Below are 12,138 nucleotides of genomic sequence, written 5' to 3'. Positions count from 1 at the left end.
TTGATCGCTGACCTGAGTTATTTATTAACACTTCATGGCTCCTATACCTTAGCTCATCTGGATACACTGCACATGTGTTCCTTTTTAACACAATAACACACATGCACACTATTGTTTTCATATTTATACAGCTGTACAAATCTTAGTAAAGGTCCCCAATCACATCTGATGTAAATGAGGCATTAGCAGCTTTTTATAAATGCATACTGGTGCGAACATTTTTTAATTAATACCCCATCTCCCCCAAGGATATATGGTTGAAATTATCTCAACCACAAGGTATTTAAGTTAATACTTCAGTAGTTGATTCTAGGGTTGGCATTAGTTTGAACATTTGACTTGCAGACCCTTTTCGAACACTCCTGTTCCTATCAAGTGATTTGAGTATGTTATGCTTTTTAGACGTTCTTTTGGTAGGTGTGGAGTGAATTTAATTCTACAGACTGCTTGCGATGTTCTTCTCTTTCCCGTTCATGCTCTGGGTCAAATTCATAGTTACCCTTCAGGACAGCCAGTCTTTCTAGTGGACTTGCATCTCCGGGGGAAATAACGTAGTTATAGATAAGAGAGGCAAATATAGCTCCTGCCATAGGACCCACCCAGAAAACCTGTTTGTAAAAAAAAAAGGATAGAGAATGTATGTTTTAAAAAAATAAATTATTATGTGGTCCAGAATGAATTCTTATTTATAAATATTGTTACATTCCTTTCGCAGAGCTCAAATTGCGATGCAAATATTAGTGAAGGTTCTTATCAGAGTTCACAATGGACAATAACTGATGATCTGACATGAATTCAAATTCTATAGTCCATTGGGGGTTCATTTGGTTTTACCACTTGCCTTGTATTGGTTGTGCTTGTAGATGGCTTGGTGGGTTATGGTTTATGGACAACTGTCACCTCAAAAATTATTTTAATATAAAAATAATTTTGAAAGTTCCATCAAGTCTCTAGGGTTTTCCCTTCTTTGTTGTAGGGTGTGAAGTAGAGAAGACCATAAAGACTGACTGTCCATTTTCAAACACTGTCTGACCTAAGGTACATGTATATGGCTGAAGGATTCTTCCATATCATAAAAGTAGGAATGCTATTTTCCTCATATCTTTCTTTTACTTATAAAAAAAAAAACCAAATCATTTCAATATTTGAGGTGACAGATGTCCTTTAGGTTTGAACATCATGCAGGGAATGTGTATGGGAAGTCTTAATGACATCAGTTTATGTGGAGGTGTAAATTTTAGAAAGCAATAGGTAAGGTCCAATTTAAATGTCATCAAAGTCTAGGCAAAGTATTTGTATCCGTGGTAACATAAATTGTACAGAATATCAGCTCCTGCAACGATGCCAGTCCACTGTACAATGCTGACTAACTGATAAAATAGAAATGTGATTCTTTTAATTTTTCACATATATCTATATAACACCAAATATATATATTTTTTCATGTTAATTTTTATAATGAGAGTTGCGGTTCGTTAATACCTCATGCATGTAAATTGGCAGGTGTTGAGTCCACAAATAACTTATAATAAAAGTTATTGGTCACCTTCTATAAAACTATTTGTCACCTTCCTAATTTACAAGCAATGACATAAAGGTTTATTAGCAATCAAAGTACCTGCTACTGCAACTCACTTACAACATAAATGAACCAGGACAGGGGTTCAAGTTGAACCCCATATTAGGAAATAACACTCTTAAATAGCCCCTCTTTAAAGAGCACGCTAAGCACCATGACCAAAAAAAAATAAAAAATACAAAGGCTTCTATCTAGATCAATTAGCAGACCCTATACCTAAACAGTGAGAGATATATTAATTGTGAGATATAAATGCACTATATTAGTTATAGAGGCCAGGATAATTAAGTCATTCTTGGACTCCCAGCTAACAAAGGCCATGGTGGTTGGTTAGACCATCATTGTCAGGACCAATTATCTTTGGGAACAATCGGCACAGCAGATGAGGACCAAGGGATCTTGAAGAGAACTTTAAGATTGGGAGTTTATGGATCTGCCAGCACAAAATCCAGCCCTCAAATATCTGGTTGAAATCTTGTAGAATTTGGAAAAAAACACGTGAATCATGGCAGACACATAAATAGGAGTAGGCATATATTAGACATTCTAAGCTAGATTTAAGCTCTATGAAGTTATTTGTATAGAAGCCAATGCAGTAATATGCATTATGGGGCAGGAGGTAAAAACCATAGTAAGCAAATTAGTTAATTTAAAACTGTAATTGGCTTTTAAGGTCAAAATGGTGATGACTAATCATATTTTGACTAGGAAAAAATGTGTCACTCATCATTCTGAAGTGCTCTTTCATTATTGAAATTCTCATTTTCACATTTCATTGTCACTTTCATAAGTGACTAAACTGCATTAAGGCAGGACCCTTGAATGCATAAATGAAATTTAGCAAATCGTGATGAATAGGCAAATGTTTAACTCCGTCATGTTTCTCTGTTAAATATTCTTACCCAGTGGTAGGTGAACATTCCTGTGATCATTGCTGGTCCAAAAGACCTTGCAGGATTCATTGAGCACCCGGTGAAGTAGATCTAAACAAAGAGAACAAATGTATCTAAACTGTATACAATTGCAAAACCACCAGGTTTATTCACTAAAACATGAATATTTGGGGACTGGCCAGGGAATTTCTTTTTTTTTTTAGAAACACAAGCAAGTTGAAAAACATATATATACATATATATATATATACACATTATATATATACACTTTAATAAAGTTTCAAATTGTTGCTTTACAGTTTAAATGAACACAGTTCCCCGTTTACCATATAAAATAATAAAATAAAGCTTTTTATTTACTTTCTTCCAGCGCTGAGTCTCTTTTGGCACTGCTTACCTTTCGTCCTCCCTCAAAGTAATGGAGGAGGCATGGCCTTCTCCACCAATGTCCAATCAAATGCTCCTCACAGAGGGGAACTGATGCGCAGCACGCATCCAAGTTTTCTCTAAGAAAAGCATTTCCTCAGAACAAATAGCAAAAATAGAGGCTGCGCATAAATCCCCCCACCCAAAAACAAAAAACTACTTGCGCAGCCTCTATTTTTTGTTCTGTGGATTTTCATTGCCTGAGCAACAGTGGTGGTGGTGGTGGGGGGGGGGGGGGGGGGGATTAATGCTGCATAGTGAGTACTATTTTGCTTTGAAATTGTATGTATTTTTTCTGTATTTTTTTTTCAGTTCCTCATACTTTTTCTTTTTTGAAAAGCATTTCCTATTGGGGCACCCACAGCATGTTTTACTCAGTCAGTGCAGCAGGAGCACCTCTAGTGGCTTCCAGTATGGCAGCCTCTAGAGGAGGATTTAACCTTGCAATGTAAATATTGCAGTTTCTTCCAATGACTGGCTACCTGTGCGTGAGGGTCAGCAGCTCAGAAATGGAGGGGGAAGGCGATTCATTTTTGTTAGGACATTGTGGGAAGGGGATCGAGTAATGATGGGAATCCATTGTGGGAAAGGATATTAAGTGCATTGTGGGGAATGGGATGGATGGCATTACTTTGGGGATTCTGGGTCAAATCATCTATGGGAGCACTGGGGTAAAGAGGGACACACAAATATAATTGTAAAAGTTATTGTAGTTTGCTGTAAATTTAAAGTCACTTCTCTAGAATATACACCATTGTGAAAAATATTGAAAATCGCAAAATGAGTTGTATTAACCTTTTTCATGAGATCAGTTCTCTTTTAAATGTATATTAAAGATTAAGCAAATTACATCATGATGCAGTTCAGACAAGGCATTGCCAGGGCAACAATTGCAGATGAAGAGGAACACAACATTGCTTCATGTCATTCCCATGCTGACGGCCACGTACACAGGATAAAGCTTATTAACTGTGTGAGGGGATTAGGAAGGAACATATTAGTGTAATACCCCAGGAACCTTGGGACCCCTAGGCACATGAGGACAACATTTAGATAAATGCCTAATCTCCCTTCGGGCATAAGAAAGACCTTATGTCATGAGCAGATAAATAATACTGTACATACCCCAATCAGATGTCCTAGACTAACTGAGAGACCAATTGATATGGCTGGAGCTCCAGTACTGTCTGTTCGACGACTGTCTGTTGTTCCGAAAACACATAGAACCAGTTGCATAGTAAGAAAGATCTCAACTACAACTGCTTGACCAGGACTGATGTTCTCATTCAGCTAAAATCAAAAGGAAATTCATGAATGAGTGATGGAGGCATGGGCATGCTCAGTCCTACCTGTCCTCCACAGTCTACAGTTATGTCCATTAATAGCTTAGTGGTTCTAATGAACAGATATTTCATTAAACACATTTTTCATTGATTCCTAGCTTGTTACTAAAACTTTAATACATTAAGTTACCACCACTACATCAAAGTATTTCATTTTTATTAAAACCCAGAAACAACATTACATTGATGGCTTCGCAAAAGCTTTAATCCACCATTACATTTTCATCATTAAAATTCTTTAACTGGCGACTCCATAGTCAACTTATCACCTATTTATTTTTACTTCTACACATTATAGAGATAATGCCAATGTAGCAGATCTAGAACAGCTGGACCAGTTGATTTTTTTTTATTTTACAATATGGCCTAAAATCTGCAATTCTTTTATAAATTATCTTGAATTCTCAGTTCGGTACCCGTTACATTCATGTTAATCAAGGTATCACTGGAACAATTCTTTGGCATAATGCTACATTTGGAGACCAATTATTTGTATTACTCATTCTGTTCTAAAATATATTACTACTTTACAGTTTATTTTTTAATACACCAGTACTATATAGAGCAAACTTTAACTAATTTTAAAGAAGCCATTGTTTAATGCAGCTACTGAAAACTGCAAACCCCCTGCCCTATTCTTGAAAACAAAACCAAACAAAAAAACATTGAACACTTACCGCATTGACACCAAAACTTCCTCGAACATTTGCTGGTGTGAACTCATAAAGTAGCCCTGCTCCAGCAACAGCTCCCAACATCTGAGCTAGGATGTAGATAACAGCTTTCAGAGCAGATATTTGTGACCCCACCAGAAATGCTAAGGTGACTGCTGGATTGAGGTGAGCACCACTGATATGCCCTATTATCTGCACAAGAGTACCTATAGCTAGGCCAAAGGTAAGGGAGATCTGCAGGATACTTGGAAGTGCAGAAGGCCAGTTTAATGCGCTACCAAGTCCAAAAAATACAAATAAAAGAGTGCCTAGGCATTCAGCTAAAGCTGCCCTTGAAAAAGATGCTGAGCATATATCTCGCATCATGTTGAGAACCAGATATCACCCATAAACTAAAGCTTTTATTGCTTGTTTGATGTTTGCTGCTACATCCATATGCTGAAAAGAAATTATTGGGATGCAGGCATATATAATTTATTAGGGCGGAGGAAGCATTCCAAAATGAGGTGTGGCCCTGATCGAGCTAAGCAGATAGTATGGAAAATTCCCTTTCCAGAACTGTATCAGTAATCATAAGACACCCAAGTACTTTGGAGGAGAACCAGACAAAGTATAATATTTCATAACCCAGAATGGATGTTTCTCATCTTTTGAAATCATACAAGATTATTACCCAACTATTACCAAGCTAATGCATAAATATATGTTGAGAAATGTCTTTAAATTTAATAGCCTTTGAATGTTGGTAAATATGATTACCATCAGGGATAAACATGGCTGAATTATGCTCGGGCACACAATGTATTCTTTTCTTGCACATACCCTCAGACTAAACGCTTACTTCCTGGACTCACAACAAAGAGTCCTTTTTTGTTTTGTACCTCAGACATTCAGACCTTGTCCATGAAAATGTATGGAGTGTTTTTTTTTTTTTTTTTTATTTCCATCCAAGAAAACGCTTTTTTTAACTTACATTTTAATTTTTGGGAGAGAACAAAAACATTGTAGAATCCTTAAATGCGTGTAATTTTTTGGTAATATGTTTACGGATGAATAATGTCTTCAACATAGTTTCCATATTCCCATGTCCAACTACATCCTGACCTGAATTCTGCCTGTCTACCACACTCCTTTTCACACAAGTGGGAGGTAGACCGTATAATGGCTAATCCCCTGGTGTGTAGGCCAGGAAACCTAGGGTGGGTATTTCAGATGACACAGAAAATGCTTCCTTGCTCCTTTGTCACTGTAAAACGGCATGTGAGGTTTAAAGTTTAAGCAATCCCTGTGCAAACCTATATAATATTTCAATTGTATCTATTATTTTACATAGTGATTGCCAGATCTTCAGAAATCTCCCTCTGAGACCTCTTCCATTGTGGCTCGACTAGGAAAGGAATCATAAACTAATCCATCACACTAAATATATATATATATATTGTAAATCACATATGAGCTGTAGTAATCTTTTCTATGAGATCAGTTTTCTCTCTCTCTTTTCTTTTTTTATATTAAAGATTTAGCAAATTCATAATCCAGTTTGGACAAGGCAAAGCCTGGGAAAACATTGCAGATGAGGAGCAACATTGTTTCATTTCATTTCAATACTGACTACCAGGTACGCATAAGTTCCTTTGGGCCCTGCTGGGCACTCAACATCCTGGTCTCTGTAGAATATGTTGGCGCTTTATAAAAAATAAATAAATAAATAAATAATAAAAATGTGCGATGTATTTGCATTCTTTCACCACTAGATGGCAATGTTTTATACTGGGGTTTGTAGGGGATGTCGAACATTTACAAGAGAATAGGTGATGTAGAATATTTACAAGAAAATTGACTGCATTTATGCGGAACTACCTTTTTCTTTTTTTTGCTGCAACCAGAGCAAACATCTGTTGACGTTATTGTATATTACATAGCTGGTTCACTGATCGCTTTTAATATCTCTTTTCCATTTCTCAGCTCCTAACAATAACAACTGTGTGAATAATATTAAACACAGCTGCAAAGGCACCCAGACCACTGCATCTCATTGAAGTGGTTTGGATGCAGTGCATTTGTCCCTTGATCCCTGAAATATAAAATATTGCAGTTTCAGGAAACTGCAATGTTTATATTGTAGGGTTAAGACCGCCTCTAATGGATTTCTCCCATTAGACAGTCACTAGAGGCGCTTCCTGACCTTTCAATGAGTTTTACTATGTATAATGTTTGTGGACTTCTTCACACTTTGCATAAGGACAGCAAGTTTTTTCAAAATCCCCATAGAAAAACATTGATTCAGCTCCTTAGCTTCTCCCCATTGTTGACATGGGAGGAGACGTTGCCAGCACCGAGGGACCACGGCACTGGAAATATGTAGGTGTTTAAAGGATTTTATAACTCTTTAGAAACCCAAGAGGGATAGACAATAGGCTATGGCTGAGGGACACTATAGCGTTACACTTTTATATTCCTAACGTTATAGTGTTCCTTTAACCCCTTAAGGACACATGACATGTGTGACATGTCATGATTCCCTTTTATTCCAGAAGTTTGGTCCTTAAGGGGTTAAAGCAAACTTCATATTTTAGACCAAAAAAACTGTTTCCCTCTACCCAGCCAGTCTAAAAGGAAGGGAGTGCAGAGAGTGCTGAACTGCTTCCTGTCAGACCATGTAGAGGGAAACAAGCATCTCTACCATGGTCCCTGCTTTGCTACGCTACATACAGAGGAGATGAGCTGGCACAGAGGGAAAGAGGGGATGCCAATTAAGGAGACATATGGATGGGGGGTTAAGGAGACACATGGATTGGGCTGGGGGACTAAGGATACACATGGATGGAGCTTAGGCATTAAGGAGACACATTAATGGTGCTGGGGGTTTAATGAGACACATGGATAGGGCTGGGGGGGTTAAAAGGCAAATAGATTGGTCTGGAGGCTCAATGAGATACATGGATGGTGTTGGGTTGTTAAGGAGACACATGGATGAAGTTGGGGAGTTAAGGAGACACATGGATGAGGCTGGAGGGTTAGGAGACACATGGAGAGGTACACAGAGGGCTGGGGGAGAGAGGCACACAGAGGCCTGGGGTGGAGAGGCACATAGAGGGAAGGAGGAAGAGAGGAACACAGAGGGCTGGGGGGGAGGCATACAAAGGACTGAGGGGGGAGAGGCACACAAAGGGCTGAGGGAGGAAAGGCACACAGAGGGTTGATGGTGGGTGAGGCACATGGAGAGCTGAGGGAGGGAAGAGGCGCACAGAGTGCTCAGGGGAAAAAGAGACACACAGAGGACTGGGCGACGACAAAGAGACACAGAAGGGCTGGGGAAGAAGAGAGACACAAAGGGGCTGCGGGGAGAAATAGACCCACAAAGGTACTGGAGTGGAAGAGACATCCAGAGAGGCTTTAAAAGGGGAAAAAGGAGACACACAAAGGAGTTTGTGGGCAAAGAGAAACACAGAGGAGCTAGGGGAACAGACACATGTAGGGGCTCTGGGAGTGCAAAGAGACACAGAGGGGTTAGAGGGACAAAGATACACTCAGAGGGGCTGGGGGGAATACAGAGACACAGAGAGGGGCTGCAAAGGACAAAGAGACACACAGAAGGGCTGGGGAGGACAAAGATATGCACAGAGGGACTGGGGGTGGCAAACATACACAAAGAAGGGTTGAGGAAAGAGAAAAAGAGACACACAAAGGAGTTGGGGAGATAGAGGCATACAAAGAGGCTGGGAGAAAAAGAGACACGCAAAGTTGGTAAAGTTAGTTTTTTTGAGGATGGATTCAAGTAGCTGGTCTTGCCTAGGTCACAAAATAGTCTTGCACCATCCCTGCCTGTAGGAAGAAACATTTTGTCATGCTTAAGTGCGCTTCGGCGCTTCTCACTGTGATTTTCACAGTGAGAAGACGCTAGCGTCCAGACATCAGAAGAGGGAGGAGAGTCCCAGCGCCGAGGGAGCCTGGCGCTGGAAAAAAGGTAAGGGATTAACCCCTTCCTCACCCTAGAGCCCGGCGGGAGGGGGACCCAGAAGGTGAGGGGGACCCAAGGACCCTATAGAGCCAGTAAAACAAGTATGTTTTCCTGGCATTATAGTGGTCCTTTAACTGTTAAAATTCTGCATTGTACATAGCTTTCCTTTAAATTCAGTTAAATAATTTCCATAAAAACATCCTTAGTTGCAATTAACCTGATATCTATTACAGGCAACGTTTTTTTTTTTCCTTGAATAAACCATTTCATATGTATGGGATAATCTACCGTTAATATGCAATTCTATGCCAGCTTGTTTACTGGGTTTGTAGGAAACATTACATTTACTTGAGAAAAAAATCGGGGTTCAACTGAATGTACTTGATCAATGTGTTGAAAAGTCTTGTACCTCCTAAAGAGAATTTATGACTTAAATAATACATTCAGCCGAGTATACTTAATATTGTGATCCAGATGCTACCTAGAGAATACATTTTAAAATATTGGAAAACAAAATATACTACTCCATACAGATTCTTGCCCCCTTGGTTATGCCGAACAGTAATCTCATCAGACTCAAAATAAATTATTAATTTAAAAAAATCGTTAAAGACAAAGCATTTAAGGAAACTGACCAAACAATTACTGTTTATATTACACAAATTATGTTGTAGGTGGCATCTAACAGGCAGGGACTAAAGAAATCAACAAGAAAAATAAATAATATGTATATAAACAAAGATGACACTTTCACAGCACCATTTAGTATAGAGTATGGCGGCATAACCTGGCACAAGAAAATCTTCCTTACTCAACATAATGGATTAGATAAACTTTGTGAATTGATACCTATGTCTTAATATTATCATGAGTAAATGCTCTATTAACTTTGTACCTTACAAATACTACCACACCTGTCTTTTAAGCACATCTAATTGAGATAATTGAGATATTTGTACATTTATGTTTGTCTCTGTCATGTGCAAACATACCGTATTTGTTGGCGTATAACACGCACTTTTTCTCCCTGAAAATAGGGGGAAAATGATGTGTGCGTGTTATACACCGATATACATATTTTTTGCTCCATAAGACGCACTTTTTTTCCCCTCAAAAGTGAGGGGAAATGTCTGTGCGTCTTATGGAGCGAATGTGAAGGTTTACTTACCTGTCTTGAAGCGTGGGCCAGTGTTCAGCGCGCACCGCGGTACTGGAACTTAAATTTCAGGTTCCGGTTTCTGTCGGGACTGAAAGGAAGTGCGCGCTCAGTGTGCACACTTCCTTTCAGTCCCGCCGGAAATTGGAACTTGAAATTTAAGTTCCTGTACCGCGGTGCGCGCTGTGAAGCCGGCCCACGCTTCAAGACAGGTAAGTAATTATGGGACAAGGGGAGGGAAAGTGCACTATGGGACAAGGGGAGGGGGGGACACTATGGGAGGAGGGAAGAACTATATGGGATGAGGGGGGAACACTATGGGTGGGGGTGGAAAATACTATGGGGGGAAAATACTATGGAAAGGTGGGAAAACTATGGGATGAGGGTGGGGGAACACTATGGGAGGGGGGGAGAATACTATGGGAGGGGGGAAATTTCCTTCTTAAAATGAGGTGCGTGTTATACGCCGGGGCGTGTTATACGCCGATAAATACGGTAATTGTTTGCTGTGTTGCATGAGCCCCATTTTAAGCCATATTTTGCCATATGGTTTCCAGTTAGGTCTGCCTAATACTGCTTAATGCGCACATCCATAAACACACACTGCCTCATACCTACATTCATACACACATACTGCCCAGTGGCAGACTGGCCATGGGGTAAGCTTGCCTGATGACAAGTGGGCCCTGTGGGCCATTAATGAAGTGTACTCCCTTAAACAACAATGTAAAAAAAATGGCATTCTTTAATGCGGCAACAGGGCAAAAGCGGCAGCGTGGGGCCCAAAGCAGCTGTCCCTTAAAAAAAAATAAAAATAAAAAGTTAAGTGCACTCTCTCCTTAATCCCTATGTATTTTTAAACAAATGGAGGTTTTTAGTTAGCTCCAATGGCCATGACAGGGTAAGCCCACCTGCCAACATCAAGGCAGACGCCCCAAGGTGGGTCCTAACTCTAACCATACACCTTGCTTCCTTGAGCCTCTGGCAAAGACATCTCGATTGAGACAGAAGGGGTCATTTTTTTTTTAATATATATATATATATACACCTCTATACACGTATTAACCCTTAATAGGGAACACATGGGATGGGCAGCAGCATTGTAACAAAGCTGTGTGATACAAAAAGGGGATACAAATGCAAAAAGATGTGTTCCCTATTAAGGGTTAATAAGTGTATAGGGGTGTATATATAAAAAAATGCCCCCTTCTGTATCATTAGAGATGTCTTTGCCAGAGGCTCACGGAAGCAAGGTGAATGGTTAGAGTTAGGACCCACTTGGGGGGAAGGGGGGGGGGGGAGGGGGGGGGAGGTCTGCCTTGACGTTGGCAGGTGGGCTTACCCTCTCATGGCCATTGGAGGTAACTAAAAACCTCCATTTGTTTAAAAATACATAGGGATTAAGGAGAGAGCGCAGGTAACTTCTTTTTCTTTGGTTTTTACTATATATTAGGGTGGATGTGTACTGTAGTCATTGCTGCCACCCAGTAGTAATGGGAGTGAGTGCAGGAATAGTACGCCCTCCGTTTTTTTTTATTTACCCAGTCGCTGGCGATCGCGGTTGGGGGGACTCTTAGGGAGCCCCCCGCGGCACATTCGTCCTCCTGCAGTCCCCCCCGGCCATGTGAGAGTGAGGTCCGTGCGAGGACCTCACAATCACATGGACGAGTTAGCTGGCTGCTGCATTGCCAGCAGGGGGACTGCCTGTAATGACAGGTAGTCCCCCTGCTGGCTGGAAATAAAATAAATTAAAGTTAAATAAGTGTAAAAAATATATATATATATATACTTAGATCATATATATGTTATATATATATGATCTAAGTATATATATACACATATACACACATACACTGTCTAGGTGTATTTTACTATTAATATATAAAGAATTATATATATATATATATTCATATCAACTTACACATAGACTGATACTGATTAAATATATATATAATTATTGTTATATATATATTTATATATAATATAAAAAAATATGTAAATATGTTAAAAAAGAAAATTTTAAAAATAATTAAAAATAAATTCAAAAATATATAGATGTGTGTTATTTCGTTCTAACTGCATTGTGATATTAATATATATATATAT

At 39.3% G+C, this 12,138-nt stretch overlaps 1 protein-coding gene across 1 annotated transcript; it reads right to left on the bottom strand.

The window, feature by feature from the left end:
- Window positions 1-398: 398 nt before the first annotated feature.
- On the bottom strand, window positions 399-5,281 carry LOC134597445 (aquaporin-5-like). Its single transcript, XM_063444832.1, has 4 exons — window positions 4,919-5,281; window positions 4,024-4,188; window positions 2,482-2,562; window positions 399-608 (listed from the first exon to the last, which is right to left on the bottom strand). Exons 1-4 carry the CDS (start codon window positions 5,279-5,281, stop codon window positions 399-401), a joined length of 819 nt encoding a protein of 272 aa, XP_063300902.1.
- Window positions 5,282-12,138: the final 6,857 nt, after the last annotated feature.

Source organism: Pelobates fuscus, chromosome 1 (genome assembly GCF_036172605.1).
Source record: "Pelobates fuscus isolate aPelFus1 chromosome 1, aPelFus1.pri, whole genome shotgun sequence".
NCBI lineage: Eukaryota > Metazoa > Chordata > Amphibia > Anura > Pelobatidae > Pelobates > Pelobates fuscus.
The sequence above is the reverse complement of the archived record's forward strand: the minus strand, read 5'-3'. Positions and strand labels throughout refer to the sequence as shown.

Bases quoted from the DNA above. Each gene is read 5' to 3' on its own strand.
- LOC134597445 (XM_063444832.1), bottom strand. From the start codon at position 5,281: ATGATGCGAGATATATGCTCAGCATCTTTTTCAAGGGCAGCTTTAGCT. The intron at 4,189-4,918 runs GTAAGTGTTCAA...TTTTGATTTTAG, and splicing joins GAAGTTTTGGTGTCAATGCG to CTGAATGAGAACATCAGTCC. The intron at 2,563-4,023 runs GTATGTACAGTA...CTCTTTGTTTAG, and splicing joins GTCTAGGACATCTGATTGGG to ATCTACTTCACCGGGTGCTC.